Below are 24,432 nucleotides of genomic sequence, written 5' to 3'. Positions count from 1 at the left end.
CCTGACTGGGGTTCAAAATTCCACTAGCAACAACTTGCTGCTGTACATTCCCCTTTAAGCAAAAAACCCTGACCAGGGTAAAAATGTCTATAGGGCATATCCAGCGTCACGGACGAGGCATTCGGACGAACATAAAGGCACGTGGAAATCAACAAAACAACTATATTAAGTTGACAATGATCGAGGATTATGCAACTTGTGACTGTTGTTCTCTGTGATGTATGAAATAGAGAAATATTTAATTTGTGGGCGAGTTCTTCGATGTTTGATGTGCGTCACGGACGAGGCCAAAATTCTGTCCTATTTTTCAATCACAAAGAAGTAAGTTGATATTTCTGCGAATTGTGTTCGCTGTTTTCGTTCATAGCGATGAAACATTAATGGCAAGCATTGCTCTTTCGGTAAAGATAATTCAAAAAGTTAAAAAATAAATCACATTTCGGAGAAACGCTTGAACATTTGTCACGGACGAGGCCAGTACGCGTCACGGACGAGGCACGTACGAAATGCACTATAGTAGTGACGTCTTCAGGAGATCAACAAATTTTATTATAGCAACATATCGTTTTCAGTAGTCACCCACAATGTGAGACTATCATTAATTTGGGTCAGTGTTTACATTCGCTCGTTCGTCCGCCCGGGTTACGTCTGTCCGTTAGCTTTAGTAAGCATAAAGAAGGATCCTCAAGAGCCCATGAATATTTGAAAACAAAACTTGGTGGATAGGTACATATGGGTAATATAATCTGTCGTGCAAAGTTTCAAGGTTGTAAATGAAAGGTCAAGGTCAGATCTATGTTCGAACCTTGATTTTTTTTCAGATTTGTGTTGGAGAGTTATCCAGCCAAAGTTTTAATCCAATCAAGTTGAAAATTGGTATTGTGACAGAGTGTATATTAAGAAATGCATCAAAATTATGAGCTCGAATGAAATATGTTTTGATTGCATGTGTCTGTTTGTCTAAATATGGACAATACTTGTTGCACCAACGGGTTTTTTCTCTCATATAAATAAAACAAAACACTTGTCAAAGGTTAAAAGACAAACGATGCTGTTTATTTAACAGAATTTCGGCAAGTTGCTTTTATTTAACTTCAGGATTGTTAATTTCCCTCCAACATGAGATAACAACTGAGCATGCAGCTTCCACAGTAAATGGTTAAAATGCCAAATAAAAGTCAGTTTCTGAAAAGGCAAAGTAAAGATTGTTTCCAATTACAATGTAAAGTCAAACTAACTTGTCTTTTCCACCGTTGCCGAATCTGTTACAAATCAGCGACAGGGCGACAGCGTAGCTAACTTCGTCACCCCCCTCTCCCCCCTCCAAAACAGCACATTCATTGGCATGTCAAAATATTGACACTGAGGGACAGAGAAAGCGGCAACAAAGTCATAATAACATGAGGTAACAAATGAGCACGAAGCTTCGACGGAACACACTAAATGCCCAATAATTATAAGCCAGTTTCCGTTAAGATTGCTTCCAATTATTGACTAGTGTCAGACTTGTCTTTACCACCTTTACCGAATCGGTAACCAATCAGCGACACGGCTCACTTCTTCCCCCTCCCCCCTAAAAACAGCGTAATTGGCACTGCCACTGTGAGCGACAGCGTAGTCGGTAGATGCGTCAAGTAATCGCAGGTGAGTATTGTTTTGCAGGCTTCAATGGTACTCGGTTCGAGGGCTTTCAACGGCAACGACTGTTTCGGCGTCTTGCAGGTTGAATGGACACATAATGTTTTAGCTGGTGAATGTACCCGACGTACATCATTGGTTTGGTTGCTTTCCCGAATGTTACAGTTTTACCTGTCGCCTGGACCACCGTTATTGGCTGCCCCGAAAGCATTTTACTTGTGTATTTCATTGCAACATTGTCCTCTCTCGCCTGTTGTTTTTTCGTTTCTGACATTCTTTGTCTGTAACGGCATGTACGATCGGCCGAAGTTTGTTTTGGCCGCATCATAGTTTTGCAGTCCGCTATGGATGGCCGCTAACGAAAGAATGGCGGTTACATCAAAATGATGTTGGTATCACCCTTGACAACCACATAATGTGTTTGGGTTGCTTCACATTTTTAGTAATCTGCATTCCCCACAATTATTGATAAAAAAACCAACATTCCACCAGGCACATATTATTGTCTAGACTAACGCATCATATATTTTTTTTCGTCATCGATGACGTCATCAGCATGTCATGACATGTCTCAGTCTAAGAATAGGTCTAAATTAATCAGCTGACTGATTTCTGATGAAGCACGCGCAAAGACAGGGAGACAAAAGGAAGGCAAATACCGCTATAACACATCAAAAAGTGCCTCGTCCGTGACACAATTAAGTCAGCAACTGTATGTCTGGCAAATTAAATAAAAGCGACAAATAGTGCCTTTCGAAAAGCTTGAAGATAATCTCAAGTAAAATTTCTGTATAAAACGAAATGCAATCAGTACATGAATTTTTTTATCCAAAATGTCACGGACGAGGCCATTTAGGGGGGTGAGTTGCATTCTTTAATATTTTGGCTACAAAGAGTTTCAACAACTGCCGACTTATATCACAGTATACATCAATGTCAGTCTCATGTGATATGATGATTACTGAAATTACAAAAAAAATTGGATTGTACTGAACCCGAATATAAAAAAGTGACCAAAAACGTCACTTCATGCACAGTGAAATCCTCTTAAACAATATGACTGCTAAACAAGGGACATAACTCAGTGAGGAAAATAAAATATTGATTATGAACATATGAACATTCTACAACAAAGCCAGCGTACCGAAATAAAGAAATTTGTGTTTTAATTTCAAGCGTTGAGAGAGCTAATTTTTTGGACATGCCCTATACATGTACAGCCAATCATTTAGCTGTTCTTTTACATTGCAGCAAAATTCCTCTGACACAGATACAGAGGTTCCAACACAAAACATATTGCTGTTCTGTCAGATTAATACTTTTTGGCATAATCGGGCGCAGAGTGGGGAGATAGACATAACCACAGGCAGTAATTATCCGATTTTGTAAAATCATAATTTAGAAATGCACCCCCTCCGCTTCCCTGTATCCAATTGCCCTCATCTGTACCAGCAAATCAGCAGGCCCCTGGCTGTCTCAGCACTGTTTTGTGCAACAAGTTCTGTGCTGGTGTAAACATCAGGGGCGTTTGCTTCCAGACTAAGCTGTCTAAGAATAACCCAAATAGGTTGCACCAATTCCAGACAAATGTTGACACAGTAACATGCTGAATAGGAATAATCCAATTCAGAATACAGGAGTACATCGTTCGCCTGACATCACAACATTTAAGATTGAGGCTTAAATGTCTTTATTACAGTTGCAACATTATTTGTGTTTTCCTCGTGAGCTTATGCATCTCAACTCTTCCATCACCCCGCATTTACAAAATAAAACTTTTCGATCGAGTAATTACACATGCAACAGTGAAAGACAAGACTTCTGGAACTGGAAAGTCAACATAAAGCTTTCCAGAAATAAAAAGCGGAGATGATAACTCGCAGAATCTAAAACACTTTTTTCATAGCTTATGTCTGTACGCTATGAACACTTTGGTAATCTCGATTGCAGGAGAATTTCCGTCAAAACGTCCGCGCCTTCAGGGGCATGGAACTGATTTCATCGTAGAACATATCACCATTCATGTTTTTAACAAATTCAGATTCCTTTAAATAAATCTCTCCTTGTTTCATTGGCGTGGTCATGCAGGTAATAAAGCGCGGATAGAATAGCAGCAACTCCACTGTAAAACTACAGTATTGATTTACAATGAGTTAAACAAAAATGCACCAACTCCCTTGTGAAGACATGACGCTCAGGGGTTTATGATGAGTTCACAGAAAAGCTCCAACTCAGCTATGGTAAAACCGTATCGCGATGTGTTTAAAAAAAAAAGCACCATCTCCGTAATAAAACCGATAGCATTGGTATATGCTGAGTTCCCATTAAAAATAACTCCGTTGTAAACCCAATAACGCTGGTTTACACTTACAGAAACGTACCAACTCCATTGTAAACCACAGCACTGGTACATGAAACGCACCATTGAACTCACTCGTAATACTCATAGCGCTGGTGTACGATGAGTTCACAGGAAAGTATCAACTACGTCGTAAAACCACAACACTGGTTTATCATGTGTTTACGAAGAACACCAAATCCGTGGTAAAACCCGCAGCGTTGAGTTCACACAAAAGCACAAACCCAGTATTGTTCTCAGACTAAGACTGAGGACAATAGGTCAGTTGGACCTGGACTAAAATATGCATAGGACTACGGTAAATGTCCTGGCTACAAAAGTAAATGTTCAGTCAGAAGAGCTCTTACATGACAGTCAAAACTTTCGGACAGTCGACTGGCAAGGGGTCAGAACAATGCGTCAGATAAAAACAACAACCGCTATGCATTAATGACCAAAAACCGATGCCTAGGAACAACACTGCCAACCATTTTCTACACAACAGCTTTCAGAGTAGTCTATACGAGTTGTACAGAAGACGTTACATCGGAATCCCATCCCATGGTGTGGTTCACACATCCATGTCCGGCCAGAATGACCGAAGACCGAGGCCTTGGGAACAACACTGCTAAGCATTTTCTAAACAACAGCACTCGGAGTAGTCAAGAGATACCATGAAAGTTGTACAGTATCTCCGTAGTCCGTAATTGGCCACTGAAGACGTTAAATCGGAATCTCATTCCATGGTGTGGTTCACACATCCATGTCCGGCCAGTGACCAGAGTCCGTCAAACGGTTAGCTTTGCGGCGCAAGTAGTGACGACGAATGGTACTGATGGGAACTCCGGTCAGGCTCTCCACCTTGTAGGCTGTCATGCCTCCTTCCACCAGGGACACGGCGTACTGGAGATCCGTCTTGGAGTATACTCGCTGCTTTCCGTAACGAGAGGGATTGCCACCACCACCGCTGCCGTGAAGCACTGAAACACACATACACCGGTAGCCGTGAAGCACCGAAACACATACACCGGTAGCCGTGAAGCAGCGAAACACATACACCGTTAGCCGTAAAGCACTGAATTACACATCCACCGGTAGCCGTGAAGCACTGAATTACACATACACCGGTAGCCATGAAGTACTGAAACACACATACACCGGTAGCCGTGAAGCACTGAAATACACTGTGCATACACTGGTAGCCGTGAAGCACTGAAACACGCATACACCGGTAGCCATGATGCACTGTAATACACATACACCGGTAGCCGTGAAACACACATACACCGGTAGCCGTGAAGCACTAAAACACCTATACACCGGTAGCCGTGAAGCACCGAAACACACATACACCGGTAGCCGTGAAGCACCAAAACATATACACCGGTAGCTGTGAAGTACTGAAACACACATACAACGGTAGCCGTGAAGCACTGAAACACACAGACACAGGTAGCCGTGAAGCACAGAAACACTTACACATACACTGGTAACAATGAAGCACTTGTCCCTTGTTCTATAAAGTTTAAACCATAATCGAACGTTAGACACCTCCATGGAAAGGACACGTCCCATAAAAAGGACACCTACACTTTTCTCCAGGTATATAAAATGTACACTAATCTGAGGCACTCAGGGTGAAATAACACCTTCCCCAAAAGGACACCTCCCCTTGTCTCTTGCTCTACAACGTTTTAATTATAAACTAATCTCAGGCATCTCGGATGAAGGGACACATCCCAATAACAGACATGTTCACTTGCCTCTTGGTCCATGAACTTTAACCTATATGTTCTTCTGTACCTGAACTGATGGGACTGTGTTTTTTTTATCTGGCCTTGGTTCCAACCAAACACAGCCTTGTCTGTGCAGTCAAAAGATGGTTATTAAGTCTTGCCATAGGCAAAGGTGCTTGGGGATTATGAAAGTTGATTATCAATGCAAATCCTACAAATGAGAAGCTCATCAAAACGACCCTTGTTGTTTTCTGTATGTCAGCCTCTATGACTTTAAAAGCCTGGACAACTTGCATGATTGATGGAAACACAAACAGGTTTCAATGTGAAACCTCTTAAACGAAAGTCTTTTGGTCAGCTTTGTTGACTTTCATTTGATCAATCCTTGGTGCGCGAGTGCTTGGTTGCAATGACAGATGTCAGGTTGTTTGTCTTGTTTCTACCATATACTGATACATGTATATATATATTATGATACATCAATTTTCGTAATTAAAGCATAATCCAAACTAGATATAACTGTTCAGTTTGTGTTGTTGTGTAATGCCATGTCATGTTTGAGATATAAAAGTTAATATGACTTTGACTCGACTGACTGGTAGTTAAAAAAAGTCATTATGACCCTCTCCGAAGAAGCGCTGTGCGGCTTTGAAGGGTACGTCTGAGAGGCTTTTGCACATGTCATACGAAAGCATGTTTTGTCTTTATTTGTACAGTACATGTATATGCATACTTGCACAAATAATGGTCTTGCAAAACTGCTTTGCAATAAAAGACACGGGAGAAGTCTTCACCATCTGAATTCCCGTTTGACTCACAAAATAACTGTCGTGGATTGTTTTTAGTTGACTGAGAAAGTTCTCACACATGCACACACTCAACGATAGATGGAGAGATAGAGAGAGAGAGAGAGAGAGAGAGAGAGAGAGAGAGAGAGAGAGAGAGCACCTTATTGAGCTTTAGTATGGAGCATTTAACTGAGTATACGGGCCAAGGCTATCACATTCAAAGCTAAACAGCCCGTATAGCTCAGACGTCACGTGACGGAAAGAATGCTATCACACCATTGAAATGACATTCTTTCCGTCCCCTATAGGCGACGAAATAGGTCAAATTTTGTGCACTTTTTAGTGGAAAATGCTTCGACGCCGGAGCGGGTACTGGACCCAGTAGTGCTCTTGCACTAGAACCGCACTGGGTCCAGTACCCGCTCCGGCGTGGAAGCATTTTCCACTCAAAAGTGTGACCTATTTCGTCGCCTATAGGGGACGGAAAGAATGTCATTTCAATGGTGATAGCATTCTTTCCGTTACTGTAGCAGATCTCTGCTTAGAGCTCTACGGGCTGTAATCATAGGCTATATAAGTTTAGCTTTGAATGTGATAGCCTTGGCTCGTATACTCAGTTAAATGCTCCATACAAAGCTCAATAAGGTGGAGAGAGAGAGAGAGAGAGAGAGAGAGAGAGAGAGAGAGAGAGAGAGAGAGAGAGAGAGAGAGAGAGAGAGAGAGAGATTTTACTGTGTAGGCCAACGTCCCATTCACAAAAAAGGTTGGAAAAAGGTGTGAATACACAAACAAGCAAACACACAGACAAGCAAACACACACACACTAAGAGTGAGAGAACAAAAGCACACGCATACAACAAAAAGAGGTCTTCCAGAGATCTTGTTTCTTCAACATTTATTCTTGGCATTTTACAAGATCGTTGCGGACTTATGACAGACAACTTGAAGTACATAGTTTTTTTTCAACAACATTTTTATTCTCTTTCTGTTTTATTACCACCCTTTGACCTAAAACAAAGATTAACATTTAAAAAAACAAAAAACCAAGCTATCGCTGACAAGCCATTTTTTTGATGTAAAGAATGTTAGGGCACCCTAACTTTGAACGTTTCTGGTTCCGCGCCTTTCTTCCAGAGTTTAGTCTAAAAGTAATATTATAAGACGATTTTAAGAAGTAACACGAAAACAAGTCAGCACTATTTAATAAAAAGTAAGGCGAAATTACTACATTTAGTCAAGCTGTCGAACTCACGGAATGAAACTGAACGCACTGTAGTTTTTCACCAAGACAGTACAGCTTCGTCAATCCCCACGAGAAGGAAATCGTTCACCTTCCACGTGCAAAACGCAGTGAAATTAACACGCCAGAATAGCGCGGTAGCGTATTGTGCTAAGCAGGAAAGTGCGCTTTTCTGTATTCTTGTTAACTTTCTGAGCTTGTTTTGAATACAACCTATCATATCTATATGTTTTTGGAATCAGGAAATGATAAAGAATAAGATGACATCGTTTTTGGATCGATCTCTTAAATTTTTATCGTAAGACTAATTAATCTATTTTCGTTAATTGTGATCACATTTTAACCCTTTCGCTGCTAATCAAAACTTGCGTATGTGCATTCCTGACTGCCAGGGAATATTGGAGTTCGGGGTGTAATAATTCACAAAAAATTCTAGCTCCAAACTGGCAGTAGGTAGGTAAGTAAAACTTATGTTATTTTTAAGAGAAATTGAACCAAGAATCTCTTTTTAGTGTCTAATCATGGAAATTATAATTAGTTTGGCTTATAATGATGTTCATGAATGCAGAGGGAAAGGCCAGGAGAAAACTAAACATCATGCGGAAGCTGGCAGGATCACACTGGGGTGCAAACGAGAAGATCCTGAAAACAGTCTACCAGGGGACTGTACGACCGCACCTCGAGTACGGATCAAGCTCTTGGGCAACAGCAGCCAAGACACACCAGCAGGCCCTAGACAAAGTACAGAACCAAGCGCTGAGAATCATCACGGGCGCAATGAAATCAACACCCATACAGAAGATGGAACAGGTGACTGGCATTCCTCCACTGAGCAAAAGGCGAGACTGCAAAACAATGGTACAAGCCACCAAGTACCAGTGCACTCATGACCATCCAATGAGTGACAGACTCAAGAAGATGTCCTTAGGCAGGCTGAAAAGATCAAGCTTCGCTCTGGAGGCAAGGGCTTTACAGAAGAAACATCAGACAGAGATGCCAGAGCTAGTGGAGCCACCATCTTTCTCCCTTGACGCCCCACCCTGGGAAGACAGACAAGGAAACCTGGACATACAGACCAGTGTCCCCTACCTCACAACAAAGGACGAGCAGAGCAATGCGACGAAAAAAGCCCTGACTCTTGCCATGCTTGAAGAAAGGTACCCCCAAGAAGCATGGATACGGGTGTATACTGATGGGTCAGCCACAGAGGCCGTCAAAAATGGAGGAGCGGGGGTGTATGTCCAGTACCCCAGTGGAGAGAGGCAAGCAGAGGCTATACCAACAGGCCTCCACTGTACAAACTACAGAGCTGAGGTACAAGCACTGATCCATGCAGCATACACCATCAACGACAGAGTCAACCATGACAACCAGGTGGTCTTCCTGACTGACGCTCTGTCAGTACTACAAGCAATGACCAGTAGCAAACTGCCTCAGCTGGAACACGCTCTACACAACATCAAGAGCCTGAGGACAGTACTGCAATGGATCCCCTCCCACTGTGGTGTACAAGGAAACGAAGAGGCGGACAGGATGGCAAAGCTGGGTGCAGAAGATGAGCAAGAGAACAACCCTGTGAGCCTGACAGAGATGAAGACCATCATTAAGTCTCTGCACAGGACGCCCCAGCCACAGGACAGCTACCACCTGCTATCCAGACCACAGCAGGTGGTCATCTTCCGCCTGAGAACGGGACACAACAGACTTAACCAGCATCTCCACGGGAAGCTGCATGTTGTGCCCTCCCCCATGTGTTCTTGTAGGAACCACCAGGTGCTGAGAGAGGAAATCTGGCCATTGCCGGAGTCCCTGCACAACAAGCTGTACGGGCCAGTGGCTGCGCTGCAGAGGACCACTAATTATATCTCAAGATCTGGACTCCAAGTGTGATCGGCGATCGAAAAGAAGAAGAAGAAGAAGATAATAACAGGTGGCTGTTTTGCTTGCTCCAAGAAAGGATTATAATCACTATCATCTACCTGTTTCCAACGAATCGTCCGAAAGAAGATCTCCTCCTTCCCCTGTCAGTATCCATAATCATTTGCACCGCCTGTAGCGTCAGTCCAACTTTGTTTTTCCCTACAAGGGCCCGGTCGACTGTCACCGTTAGCCATTTTGACGAGTCGAGATTTCTCTCCCCTACCCTGTCGCCAAGGCCGAAAATAGCCTTCAGACGCAAAACCGCGTCACCATTTATGTTTATTCATGAGAATGAGGTATCCTACCAAGCCATTGGCTGCTATTTGTGTGTCAGCAGTGACGTAGCATTTCTGGAAAATCCTGGAACGGAGAAGACGGGTTTACCCGTCCTAAGGCGCTGCGGCTGCACAAGCGCATGACGGGTATACCCGTCCTCAGGCAGTCAAGTGGTTAAGAGTAACCATGACATATGTATATATTTTTAGATTCAGAATATGATGAAGAATACGATGCAATCAATTTTAAATCTGTTTGCGAAACATCGATTTTAATGACAACTTTAATGAGCAATTAACTCATTAATTAATTTTTAAGCCGACAAGCTGAAATGCAATACCAAAGTCCGAGCTTCGTCGAAGATTACTTGACAAAAATTTCAACCAATTTGGTTGAAAAATGAGAGCGTGACAGGCTAGTGCCGCCTGAACTTTCATGAAAAGCCGGATATGACGTCATCAAAGCTATTTATCAAAAAAATGGAAAAAAAATGTCTGGAGATACCATACTCAGGATCTCTCATGTCAAGTTTCATGAAGATCGGTCCAGTAGTTTTCTCTGAATCGCTCTACACACAGACACAGACACACACACACACACACACATACACCACGACCCTCGTCTCGATTCCCCCTCTACGTGAAAACATTTAGTCAAAACTAGACTAAATGTAATAAAAATCAGAGTAAGCAATTTTGTAATTGAATAAAATCAAACTTTCTAAACACGGCCCCGCAACGGCAGGATGTTCAGGACTACATGTATGTTGAGACACATCTGCTTCGACACTCGTAACACCAACCATACAGTATATCAGCACAAGAACACAACAAGACAAATCTTTACTCAAATCTAATGGTAAAATCATAACCAAAGCTAAGATGTAAAAGAAAGCTCATTATTCTGTAAGCCAAGAAGAAGAAGAAGAAGAAAGAAAGCTCAAATGTTATGGAACTATCGCATTCTACAGCCAGTAAAAAAAAGTGAAGAAATTGCATTCTTTCTTTCTTTCTTTATTTGGTGTTTAACGTCGTTTTCAACCACGAAGGGTTATATCGCGATGGGGAAAGGGGGAAGATGGGATAGAGCCACTTGTCAATTGTTTCTTGTTCACAAAAGCACTAATCAAAAATTTGCTCCAAGGGCTTGCAACGTAGTACAATATATTACCTTACTGGGAGAATGCAAGTTTCCAGTACAAAGGACTTAACATTTCTTACATACTGCTTGACTAAAATCTTTACAAAAATTGACTATATTCTATACAAGAAACACTTAACAAGGGTAAAAGGAGAAACAGAATCCGTTAGTCGCCTCTTACGACATGCTGGGGAGCATCGGGTAAATTCTTCCCCCTAACCCGCGGGGGGTACACACATTTGGATGATTACCAAGTACTGTACATAATAGAAGAAACTATGTCAAACCAGGTACGATAAGTAACACCAGACAATGTTCAAAAACATTTGGAATAATGAAAGTCATATTGTAATTATCACTGTGATAAACAAGAAGAGCAAACGCTCGATCGAGTCACTTTCGCAGTTCTGAATATTATATGAGGCATCAGATGGACAGGAAGAAATTGCTATTCACAACACAATGAGTCACGTTCACATAAAATTTGAGCCCGGTCACTTTTATAGTTTCCGAGAAAAGCCCAACGTTAAGTTGTGTGTTGCCGAACAGAAAAGGCTAGTTATCTCCCTTGTTTTTCTGATAACGTTCGTAAAAGGCTACAGATGTAAATACTTTGATGTAAAGAATAATCCTACAAAGTTTCAATCACATCCGATGAACTTTGTCAAAGATATAAAATGTGTAATTTTTCCTTTGACGCTGACCTGTGACCTTGAAAAAGGTCAAAGGTCAACGAAACCATCGTTAAAGTGTAGAGGTCATTGGAGGTCACGACTAAACAAAATATGAGCCCGATCGCTTTGATAGTTTCCGAGAAAAGTACAACGTTAAGGTGGTGTCTACGGACGGCCGGCCGGACGGCCGGCCGGACAGACTAACACTGACCGATTACATAGAGTCACTTTTTCTCAAGTGACTCAAAAATAGTAATGCCCAACATGGGAGCAAGGGACTGTCCAAAGTTAAGAGCACTCATGTATCCACAGAAATCTACAATCGTATAATGACCGGTAGAGCCAAATGGATTGAGAAGCTGCACGATATTGGCAAAGTGACTACTTTCTTGCTAGGAAAACTAATTTTGTTTATTTCTATGGTTTTTGTTTTTTTTGCCAAGCACATCATTGTGGGGCTTTTAATCAATAACAAGCATCCGTCTACAATGTATCATCATTCATCCATCAACATTTATAATAAATATGTAAATGGCAAGTATACAAGACATATATATATATACAACATTAGGACATAACAGACAGACGGACATATAACATACCGGTCGCCTGCAAGTAAGGCCGTAGCTTAAACATAACATGCAGATTACAATACTTGACATTATGGACGTATTACCTGCTTAATAATAATACAGTCAGTTAATAATACCGTCAAACAAAAAAACAACTCTTCATATGGGGACCATAATTCTACAAATTTGGTAATGTTACCAGAATTGATGTTAAATCTTGGATGGTCGAAAACAAACTTAAGCTGAATGATGATAAGACTGAAGTCTTACTGTGCAAAAAGAAGAACACTACACTTCCCTCTCCCCAACCTGTTTCTGTTCAAATAGGCAACACCGACATTCTTTTCTCACCATCAGCTAGAAACCTTGGATTCACCCTTTCATCTGACATGACCCTTAACAAACATATATCTTTAGTCTGTAGAGCAGCTTATTTTGAGCTTCGTAAGATCAGCACCATTCGCCACACACTCTCCTCTCAAACAACTAACACTCTTGTCTGTGCCTTTGTTCTTTCTAAACTTGACTACATGTACTGCAACTCTCTTCTCTCTGGCTGTCCCCTGTACCTCCTGCATAAACTACAAAAAGTCCAAAACTCAGCAGCACGCCTCATTCTGAAAGCACGAAAACGAGATCACGCAACACCACTTCTTCACTCACTGCACTGGTTACCTATTCAAGCCCACATTGACTACAAACTGTCCACCCTCTGCTTTAACTTCTTTTCTGGCTCGTCTCCTGCTTACTTCTCTGAATTCCTCACTGTCTATTCTCCAGCAAGACAACTCCATGCCTCTTCTGACTGTCGCATCCTCACCATTCCACACACCAAAACCAAAACATACGGACAACGCACTTTTACTTTCTGCGCACCCACACAATGGAATTCTCTCCCCTTCCAAATCCGCCACTCTCAGTCACCCCAAGCATTCAAACGAGCACCTAAAACGCACCTCTTCAAGAAATACAACCCCTGATTTTGTTTTCTCAGTCCATCGGTAGGCTACATGTAGTGTATTTGTTGTTTTAGTGATAATGTGATAATGTATATAAACATCTAGGGCTGTTTTCAGTATTGTTGATAATATGTTCTATTTGATTAAGGGTATTCAGCTGGTATTTCCTTGTTTTCACTACCTATTTTATTCATGTTTTTATTACTTAGTTAGTGGAAGAATCTTTTGTAATGTATGTTGGATGGTGTATGCTTTTAATTAAGCGTTGCTGACTATGAATGTAGATGTAAATGCTTGTATAACTGTGTTTTAATTTTAAATGTGTCAAGCGCAAAGAGCATGATTGTAAAGTTATGATGTTGCGCTATATAAATGCTCATTTATTATTATTATTATTATTAATTGAAACTAGAACATTTTTCTATTTCAAATCTGTATTTCAAATTTCTTAAAAATATTTCTAACAGTGGCCTTGTCTCTTGTGACTTACTCTTTCTTTATTTGTTTCTTTATTTGGTGTTTAACGTCGTTTTCAACCACGAAGGTTATATCACGACGGGGAAAGGGGGGAGATGGGATAGAGCCACTTGTCAATTGTTTCTTGTTCACAAAAGCACTAATCAAAAATTTGCTCCAGCTGGGGCTTGCAACGTAGTACAATGTATTACCTTACTGGGAGAATGCAAGTTTCCAGTATAAAGGACTTAACATTTCTTACATACTGCTTGACTAAAATATTTACAAAAATTGACTATATTCTATACAAGAAACACTTAAGAAGGGTAAAAAGAGAAACAGAATCCGTTAGTCGCCTCTTACGACATGCTGGGGAGCATCGGGTAAATTCTTCCCCCTAACCCGCGGGGGGTGTGACTTACTCTTATAAATATAAAACTTTGCAAACAAAATGATAAAATCCAAAACCACATCTACCTTAACATTGTTCATACACCCAAACAAAATAAATTCTTCTGTCAAAAGAACATTTGCGCGGTAAATACCACTTCTGTTTAACAAATCTTCCAAATCAGTCCAAAATTTTCGACTAAGCGGGCAGTACCAAAATATATGGGAAATTGTTTCATTTTCAATTTTACAAAAGGCACAAAGGGGACTGTCAAGAATCTTTTGAACAAATAACCGGCTAGCAACACCAAGAATGCGGTGAAGCAATCTGGTCTGGAACCATCTTAACTAGCTGTGTGTCCTTAGTTGTTTTAAAACACTTATAAAAAATCTGTTTCCAGTTCAGGTTGTAAAAATACATATTCCATCTGTTCATGCCTGCAGGGTTATCATCAAATTTTGATTTCAAAAAGACTTCTTTAATTGCCTGTTTGCCTCTACAAATAATCTGCCAGGGTTTATAATCCCTAATCTGAAAACCATTCAACGAATCAATTTTTACTTTTCTCTGATATTTTCGTAAGGACTTAATCACTCCCTCATAGAATAAAAAATTAGTTTGAACAAAAGGAAAATTTAACCTAAATTCTTCAAAGGTAAAGAAATTTCCATTTAAATGTAGCAACTGATGGACAAACACTACATCATTTTCAATCCATTCCTTATTTACTATTGTACCGTGGTCTCGTATAATGTTCAAATTGTAATGTATACATTCGGAAACAAAATCATTCACATTAATTACCTCGCTTAAGGAACAGCATTTCTTATAATGTTTCAAAACATCCTTCCAAAAACTGTTACCACATCGTTTCATTAACACATTTACATACTCGGCACCCACTTTAAATGGTTTCTTAGAATTAAGAGACTTTTTGCTGTAGCCCTAATTAAATTTTGTTTTCAGGCAAAACAGAAAACGAAAATAACTGTTGATCACGTAACTGGAAGCGATGAAAATAGTCAGGGCTCCCCGCAGACGTCCCACCTAGATGGTCCCGGGACACCCAAAAACTTTTATTTTTTAGAGAGTACATGGACCCCCTTTGCAGAGTTTTAGAGGATCCCAAGAATCTCGGGGAGCCAAAGCTCATGTGTTCTTATTGTACATTGTGATCACGCATAGTGTTGGTATGGAGTGTCTTTTTTGACTGGAATATTCACGCAGGGCTTAAATTCTGCTTTAGTCGAGCGTCAATCCACGATCAGCAACTCAAGTTTCAAATAGAATCCTATCAATATGCAAGTCCTCATCCGCTGATTCTTTTTTGGTCGGTGGTGGTGCGATTATTTCCCCCATTGCTTCGCTTGATCTGTGTCACTATGTTCGTTCACCGCAGAAGTTGCCTGGCAGCGTTTTGCCCTAGCCAGTGTTTTTTATATCAAATCCTTTGCCGGGCGCAGTTACATCTGGTCGGCCTCAGTCTCCTTTCCGATGTTGTTCCCGCGTAAAATTGGCATTGGTGCTTGCACTCGACTTTGCTAACGATTACAGTACCCTGGGTACACGTGATAACGGAAACTTAGTGTATTCCGGGATCCGCTCTTTTTAGGTTTAGTGCGTCCCGGAACCCCCTCCATTAATTTCTAGTTCGTGATTTTGGCTTCTATTGCGTATAGGACGCAGAGTTTAGGTAGCCCTGATATTGTCGGTATATCCTGCCTGTTTCTCGCAATAACATTATTTTGAACACAACAATGGCTGTTTCTCCGAAGAGCATTAAGTGGGGGGTAGCTCAAATTTCGGAACATGCCGACCAATATAGGGTCACTTCCCTTACGTGTTTGCGCTACTTGTTCAACTTCTTTGTCTTACATATCTCAATTAATATATTTTGTGTTTTAGACGCTCCTGTTTATACCTCGTCCACCTATTTCTGACTGTACCGTAAGGCACTCCTGCGCTCTTGGCAGCCCGTCTCACAGAAACACCGTCTTGCACCAGCTGCAACGCATTCTCGACATCTTTTTCTGTATAACTCTTGCACACCCTAGGAGCCTGCGTTGCCAGAGTGTCTTCTGCGGTTTCTGATATTGAGCTCGGTGCATGAACATTTTGGACTAGTTCTTTGTCTGCTCGTGTCCATGCAAACCTTGATCCCCTCGAGTCTGAGCCAACTGGAACACACAGAAACACCACCCTTACCATTAAAATAAATCATGTGTGAGCAGTGAGAAGCTTTTTATGCTCGGAACAATGACTTGCTCAGGTGAATAAAAAGAAAAAGACATGATTTGAAAGATGAACATTTCTCAAATAACAACCTGCTGTCTTACCCTAAGAGTTGAAATGCATTTCCTTGTACTTCCTTTTATGCTGCTCCACTTCTTTGTCTTAGCCTGCCTCAGTTTATATTTTCTGCTGTGTGTTTGTTAAGCTCAAGTGTATACCTCCTCCATCTATATCTGACCGTTTCAAAAGGTACCCCTACGCTCAGGGCAGCCCGTCTCAGTGAAACGCCATCTTGCACTAGCTGCAAAGCATTCTGCAGATCTTGTTCTGTATAACTCTTGCAACCGTAAGCCCTGGGAACCCGCTTTGCCAAAATGTCCCCTCCAGTTACTGATCTTGGGCGTGGTGTATAACCATGTTTGACTATTTCTGTGTCTGCTCCTTTCCACGCAAAACTTGTTCCTCTTGGGTTAGAGTCAACTGGAACACACAGAAACACCACCCAAACCATTAAATCAAATATGTTTAAGCGCGTTCGAGCATGGAAAAGAGTTTATTCTCGGTAATCAACTGCAAGCAAAGTGACAATCCACCAAAGCAATGACTTTGCTCAGCAAGACAATACGAAATGATTTGAAGGATGAAGCTTCACTGACCACTACGACAGGCTGCAGCTGTTTTACCTTTTTTTTCCCACCGATGAACTTGTTTTTTGGTTTGCTCATATTGTTGGTGATTACCTGCCTCGGTTTATTTTTTGTGAATATTTTCTGCTTTGTGTTTGTTATGCTTCAGTTTAAACCCCCTCCACATATCTCTCACTGGTTTCAAAAGGCACCCCTGGGCTCAGGGGATCCCTTCCCAAGGAGACACCTTACCGCACCAACTAAAAAGCAATCTCCATATCTTTGTCTGCATAGCTCCTGTACACCCTTAAGTAACTCATGTTGCCAAACCGTCTTCTCCAGTTACTGGGGCTTTGTACATTGAGTTTTTTGACTGCTTCTTTGTCTGCTTATATCCATGCAAATCCTGATCCCCTCGTGTCTTAGTGAACTACAACACGCAGAAACAACACCCAACCCATTAAACCAAACACAAATGCGTGTCAAGAGACAAGCTTTTATTCTTAGAAATCGACTGCAAGCAAAGTGACAATCCAGCGGAACAATGAGTATAATGACTTCTACATATGCACACATCCATCGAGATACTCACAATACCAGACTTAAACTTAAAGTTGATTTTTCATTGCAATAACTCCTAAAATTGTCCACTTCAGCTAACAAAAGTGTAAGAAAATGGCAATTCAATGTGAATGAGAACACACGTCAACAAAAACACAAATAACAGTCTGGAACAGGATGAATCACACCTTTGAGGACAAGCCACAATAAGCTGTTTCATGCTCTTTTGAAAGACAACAATCACGCTAGCGGTGCACAAGCTGGGGTTGAAACACTTGACCGAATGAAAGAATCCTGGGTCTAAAAAGCCCCTCCAATAGCATGAATCTGCCTGCGAGTGAAGCGCTTTTGCAGTCAATTAACGCCATCTATTATATAACGATTACTTAAATCTGGCAAAACTCATGAATACAGTAATCCCCTTGACTTTTATTTCCAATATGTGTATTGTTGAGTTTCCATGCCACTATGTATACGTTTCTGAAACCTGTATGCATACACATTGGGGTGTCCACAGAAGAAGAAACAAGAAGGGCAAAGCCCATACGACTCACATGCTTGACCTTGACCTTTACATGACCTTGACCTTCAGCTAAACCTAGCAATGACATCATACACTAAGAACTGCTTTACACATTTTTCCTACCAAAATACATGTGACCTTGACCCAAGGTCAAGGTCATCCAAGGTCATGCAACACAAAGCTGTTAATTCAAGACATAGGAAGTACAATGGTGCTTATTGGCTCTTTCTACCATGAGATATGGTCACTTTTAGTGGTTCACTACCTTATTTTGGTCACATTTCATAAGGGTCAAAGTGACCTTGACCTTGATCATATGTGACCAAATGTGTCTCATGATGAAAGCATAACATGTGCCCCACATAATTTTTAAGTTTGAAACAGTTATCTTCCATAGTTCAGGGTCAAGGTCACTTCAAAATATGTATACAATCCAACTTTGAAGAGCTCCTGTGACCTTGACCTTGAAGCAAGGTAAACCAAACTGGTATCAAAAGATGGGGCTCACTTTGCCCTATATATATCATATATAGGTGACGTATTAAATCTCAAAAACTTCACAGAAAATGGGAAAAATGGGAAAAATAGCTGTTTTTTAGACAACATTTATGGCCCCTGCGACCTTGACCTTGAAGCAAGGTCAAGATGCTATGTATGTTTTTTGGGGCCTTGTCATCATACACCATCTTGCCAAATTTGGTACTGATAGACTGAATAGTGTCCAAGAAATATCCAACGTTAAAGTTTTCCGGACGGACGGACGGACGGCCGGACGGACAGACGACTCGGGTGAGTACATAGACTCACTTTTGCTTCGCATGTGAGTCAAAAAAACTGCAAAGAAGGTCGACATCTGGAAATATTCCCAACTGAATACTCTCACGGACATGGAACAAACTAGGACCAGAATTCACCCCACAGAAAATACACTCAAAAGTACACAAAACTTGAAAATATTCATGGATGCAAAGATATAACCCCTGTTTCATACCGTACATCCCAGAAGGTCAAGTAGTAAAGTAAAATCAAAGAAACAGAGTATGTTTTTATTGCAAAAAGTCGGGCGAGGATGTAGCTCAGTCGGTAGCGCGCTGGATTTGTATCCAGTTGGCCGCTGTCAGCGTGAGTTCGTCCCCACGTTCGGCGAGAGATTTATTTCTCAGAGTCAACTTTGTGTGCAGACTCTCCTCGGTGTCCGAACACCCCCGTGTGTACACGCAAGCACAAGACCAAGTGCGCACGAAAAAGATCCTGTAAGCCATGTCAGAGTTCGGTGGGTTATAGAAACACGAAAATACCCAGCATGCTTCCTCCGAAAGCGGCGTATGGCTGCCTAAATGGCGGGGTAAAAACGGTCATACACGTAAAAGCCGTGGGAGTTTCAGCCCATGAACGAACAAACAAACAAAATTGCAAAAAGTCGTTGCACTTACTGGTGCTAAATAATATAACAAAAACTGTGCTTGTCAAAAAGGAAGTCCAAAAAAAGTGTAAGGATCGATAGAAAAAGATGTCGGTCAGGTTATGTATGCTAATCATACATATTTGATTATGTTATGCTTTACACCTTGTTGATGTGTAGTCTTTTCAATATGTCCTCAAAATATATCACAATATGTGTCTCCTGTTGATTTGTTTATCAATTCATTACTACAGAAAGAAGCTCAGGGTATTCTCTACCTTATGTGCAAACCCTGAGAGCTTATCTAAAACACAAATTATATCAGTGTCACAGATAAGTTCTACATACAAAAAAACACAAAAGACTTACATGTACAGCAACACATAGTTATGTACACCAAACTGCATGTATGGATATACAGGGATTTTTTTGCAACTGCTTGATAAAATCATAACAAATCAAAGACCTCATTCCTGTGACTAAATTAATGTTATGACTCACCACAAAACACGTCAGTGTTCAGGAAATGTAAACCAAAACCCTTAAAATGCCTATTCACAACAAAAAAGGGTCTGCATTTACAATTACATCTGACACTCTTTTCTTCAAAACTGCAGAATGCAGAAGGGTGCAACAAATAAACCAGATCACAAAACCTTTTTTCTCTTGGGTCAAAATCTTTGTAAATAGGTACAACACAAATATACTAAAGCAACCCCAAAAAACGTTTGGTAAACCTTTGTAAATATGTTTAACCAAAATACATGTATCTAAAACAAACTTAGTACAGTCGAACCTGCCCTGCATACCTCTTCAGAACGACCACCTGCCCTTCACAAAGAATTCCCGAAGGGTTTTTTCCTACAGAATTCACCTTTCCATAGTGATCACCTGGCCAGAACCACCACTTTTGTCGGTCCTTTGGGTGATCAATAAAGGCAGGTTCGACTGTAGTAAATATTACTGTGATCACATAGATGGCAGAAAGAATCTAAGGTACTATAGTTAAAGTAATAAAACAGAAGACTGGGCCAGCCATTTAAAAAAATCTATGCAATGCTGAGGAAAAAGGCAAGGGCATGAAAAAGTTCAACCGAGCCTTTTCAAATGACACACACAAAAAGTCCACACATTACTGACAGTACAGCTGCCGGTTTTGCATGGCATCCCTCTCCTTTGACCCTGACAATATATGACAATTCAGGCACAATGTTTGATCACTGACTATCAAAAACAACTACACATTTTTCTTTCTTACGTTTACAATATACTCAAAATATAATTTTAAACAGCACATCAACCTGAACTGTCCACAGACTTACATTCCAGACCATTCATCAGAGAGGCACACAAAAAAGAGGGTATTTTCAGACTATTCACTTAGACTTAAGCCAAATACAACTGTACACTTATTTCAACAGAGTGATCATGTCCTGCACAATAACCGGGGGAAATTAACCCCCTTTCAACTGTCAAGACGAGCTCTTGCTACTCACCAAACGTAGTGCATTATAAATAAGTATATTCAGACTGTTCACAGCGACTTGTGCTCCGACCAAATCAACTTCCCACCAAGTGGCAACGTCCACCCCCACAATTCTCTTCACTCTGTTAAGAAAGCTTTTGTTGCCAACCAAAGCAATGCGCTATAAACTACATGTATGTATTATCAGACTGTCTACAGCAAGTATTTATTTTCTGATGATCCACCAGAACTTTTTAGGCTGATTCAGCCCCATCTATTTCATTTCTGCAAGTCCAAATTAGCAATGACTGTTTTCAGGTCAACAAACGCAATGCATCTTCAGGCAGAAAGCTGTTACAACTTACATTACTTTAGCCCATCGAGCATATAAGATTCAATGTTTAAAACTGTGCAACGCATACATTCATATACCCCACACTCTTTTTCAACTGTACAATGAAACCATGATTAATTGGCAAATCTGCACAACTTGTTCTGGTTAGCCTAAGAAACACACCACAACAACTGATTGACAGGCTGTCTGTTGTACAACCCCCCCCCCCCCCCCCCCCCTTCCCAGATAGTGCATGCTACATGTCCAACCTTTCCAGTGACATACTCAGGTATAATTGCGTAAATCTCAGTCTTGTCATCATTTCTTCTTTCAGTTTTATAAAATCAGTATGATACAAACAAACTGTTAAAATACATGTATCAGTGAGTGCAAAGAGTCGCAGTAAGTGTTGCCAAAGCAGTGTTTATGAACTATGTGTAATAAACACGATCTTGTGTCGACGCTAAAAATGGAAGTTAATCATCGCTAAGTCTTTCAATCTTCACAACAATGTTGACTGGTTGTACTCTAGGCACTGCTTCAGGGTTGGCCATTGTTCCAGGATCCAACAGCACTGAACTTTGTGTTGACTCTACATCCTGAAGAGACGATGTAGCAGAAGTATCATACTCAGCCATTTCCTTATCCTCTGGTTCTGTTTTCACAGTAATTATTTCACCGGTGGCTGGGTTGACAACGGGAACTTCCTGCAAAACCTCAAAGCTTGCAGAGTTTCCTTCCATTTCCTCTCCATAGATCTTGCTGGCATGCTCATGCAGGGCGCTATACTTGTATTTAGGAACCTTGGTTCTCCTCAGCTTGCCGTCGCTGAACACTGTGGAACAGCGCCCTGGGTGGGTTGGGCAGCCCTTTGCAGACCTGATGAACAGTGTTGCTCTCGGAATGTTGTACAGAATGGAGGCGTCAATAACCGGCATGCCTGTGTGCACAGCCTCTACAGCCTTTTCCATGGATTCTCTGGTATACTGCAGGTGTTTGTGACGCTTCTTGAGGGATGGCAGGCCACCGTGAGTGCGTGAGAACACCTCTGAACAACGCCCAGTGTGGGTCTTGCAGCCATCACGGGAACGATTGAATAGCGTGGCACGAGGGATTCCATATTTTAAGGCTGCATCGATGACAGGTATTCCACCGTGTATAAGTTCAATGGCTTCCAGCACATCTTCCTCACTGTAATCCCTGTAGACACTTTTGGGACAGTGGGGTATTTTTAGCTTTCTCGAGGATGCCGTCACTTTCTTCTTACCACGCGAAGCTTTGGATGATCTGGAAGAAGCTTTGGATGATCTGGAAGCAGTGGCAAATCCAACTCCACCGGAGCTCTTTTTAGCTGCTGCAGAAGCAGATTTAGTTGCTTTTTTCTTGGCAGCTTTAGCCCGGTAACTCGTAAAGTTATATGGTGTCTGAACTGCTTTTTCTGTTGGCTTCCGCACTCTTCTTCCAGTTATGGTTTCTGGAACAAACAAAACCAAAAGACCCCTCAATATTATCCGATACATGTAGATGCCCACTGAGACTAGACATTTACAGGCATAAGGCTATAAACAATACATGACCCTTGAAACAGTTATCATGTTTATGGTAACCAGCTATCAATACAACCTAACCTTTTGGCATATATGGTTTCAGCCAACAAAAAGTAGCGAGGTGAATGTACAGGTTCTAAATACATGTGTGGGACTGAAAAATGTCACGAATCCTGAAGAATTTGAAGGGGGGTCTGGGGGCCCCCAGACGCTGAAGGATTTGTATAATTAACAACCCACAAAAACGTCACCACAAACATTACGAATCCGGATTTCCGGCACATACAGGAATCTTTCTTTCTTTCTTTATTTGGTGTTTAACGTCGTTTTCAACCACGAAGGTTATATCGCGACGGGGAAAGGGGGGGGAGATGGGATAGAGCCACTTGTCAATTGTTTCTTGTTCACAAAAGCACATATACAGGAATAATCCCACCCATGTAAATATACCCGAAAAAGGCCAAAATACTTCAAGACAACAAATGAGCTAAAGCTAACAGAAACAGAGCATGACAGCTAAGGGTTTACTTCAGGGCACAGTTTACAAAACCCATGAAAATATTTTAGCAGCATCTGATCAAACCAATCACAGAAATAATCTGATCATCTGCTCTATCTCTCTCCTCCTCTATAAAAACTACCAACAAGAAAACTAAACAGAATTTCTCGTGTGAAGCATGTATCGTGGTAGAACATGTCTATCGTACAGTGTCTATCTGGTACTCTTATATACTGCTAAATTAACCTGAGCAGCCAAAATAACCCTACTTGAGGAGAAAAAAACACACACAAAAAGACTGCTGGTGAGACAAATAATGTTAAAAAGACAAACAAAATCTTTTGTCATCATTTTCACGCCTTTTAATTCATAACAAGCTGGATAACAAAAAACACTGTTCAGAAGTGACAATCCAAGTTGCCAATGGTTTTGAGCTTCAGGTGAGATGCGGATTGAACCATCGCGGCTTTGGATGCATGATTCCGAGGACAACTGTAAACGTTCACTCTCAAAGACCCAGTCAATGTTGGAAATTACCAATACGACTCATAATCATTTTGCAACTAAGCTGTGCAATCACACATTGCCCAATGATAAGGCTTGAAAAACTTTTAAGACAAAGTACATGCTAAAAAGTGACTGACCTCGCAAATATGATGGCAGCTCTGTGCATTTTAAGACTGGAAAAAAAAGCGACGTAAAGTTTACTTTTGACGTCACATTTTCAATTATGCCGCGATGGATTGAACTTCTGACGCGTTATGGGGCCCCGAATTGCATTCTAAAAATTCGTCTCCTTGTGGGTGACTGTGCATACGGTTGCACTACCAAAATGATGACAAAAACGATGTTTGGCGGCTTGTTATCAGACCGGCATATTTTTGTTGGTCTTCAGGGAGCATAACGCCTTTTGTGACATCTTTATGAACCTTGGCCATGGCGGGGATGTAGCTCAGTCGGTAGCGCGCTGGATTTGTATCCAGTTGGCCGCAGTCAGCGTGAGTTTGTCCCCACGTTCGGCGAGAGAGATATTTCTCAGAGTCAACTTTGTGTGCAGACTCTCCTCGGTGTCCGAACACCCCCGTGTGTACACGCAAGCACAAGACCAAGTGCGC

At 41.3% G+C, this 24,432-nt stretch overlaps 1 protein-coding gene across 4 annotated transcripts in view; it reads right to left on the bottom strand.

Moving 5' to 3' along the window:
- LOC138981632 (uncharacterized) overlaps window positions 1–24,432 on the bottom strand; it is a 50,489-nt gene that overhangs the window by 7,311 nt on the left and 18,746 nt on the right. The window contains exon 4 of one of the 4 annotated variants that reach the window (XM_070354623.1): window positions 3,536–4,956. The exons of 2 other annotated variants lie outside the window; for them this stretch is intronic. In XM_070354623.1, coding sequence (XP_070210724.1) covers window positions 4,730–4,956 — 227 coding nt within the window. In that variant the 3' untranslated portion in view covers window positions 3,536–4,729. Of the gene's footprint in view, window positions 1–3,535; window positions 4,957–12,173; window positions 22,746–24,432 lie in introns of those variants that run through there. One more of the 4 variants, XM_070354620.1, reaches the window with a different exon arrangement.

This window comes from Littorina saxatilis, linkage group LG12 (assembly GCF_037325665.1).
Source record: "Littorina saxatilis isolate snail1 linkage group LG12, US_GU_Lsax_2.0, whole genome shotgun sequence".
In the NCBI taxonomy this organism is placed as follows: domain Eukaryota; kingdom Metazoa; phylum Mollusca; class Gastropoda; order Littorinimorpha; family Littorinidae; genus Littorina; species Littorina saxatilis.
The sequence above is the reverse complement of the archived record's forward strand: the minus strand, read 5'-3'. Positions and strand labels throughout refer to the sequence as shown.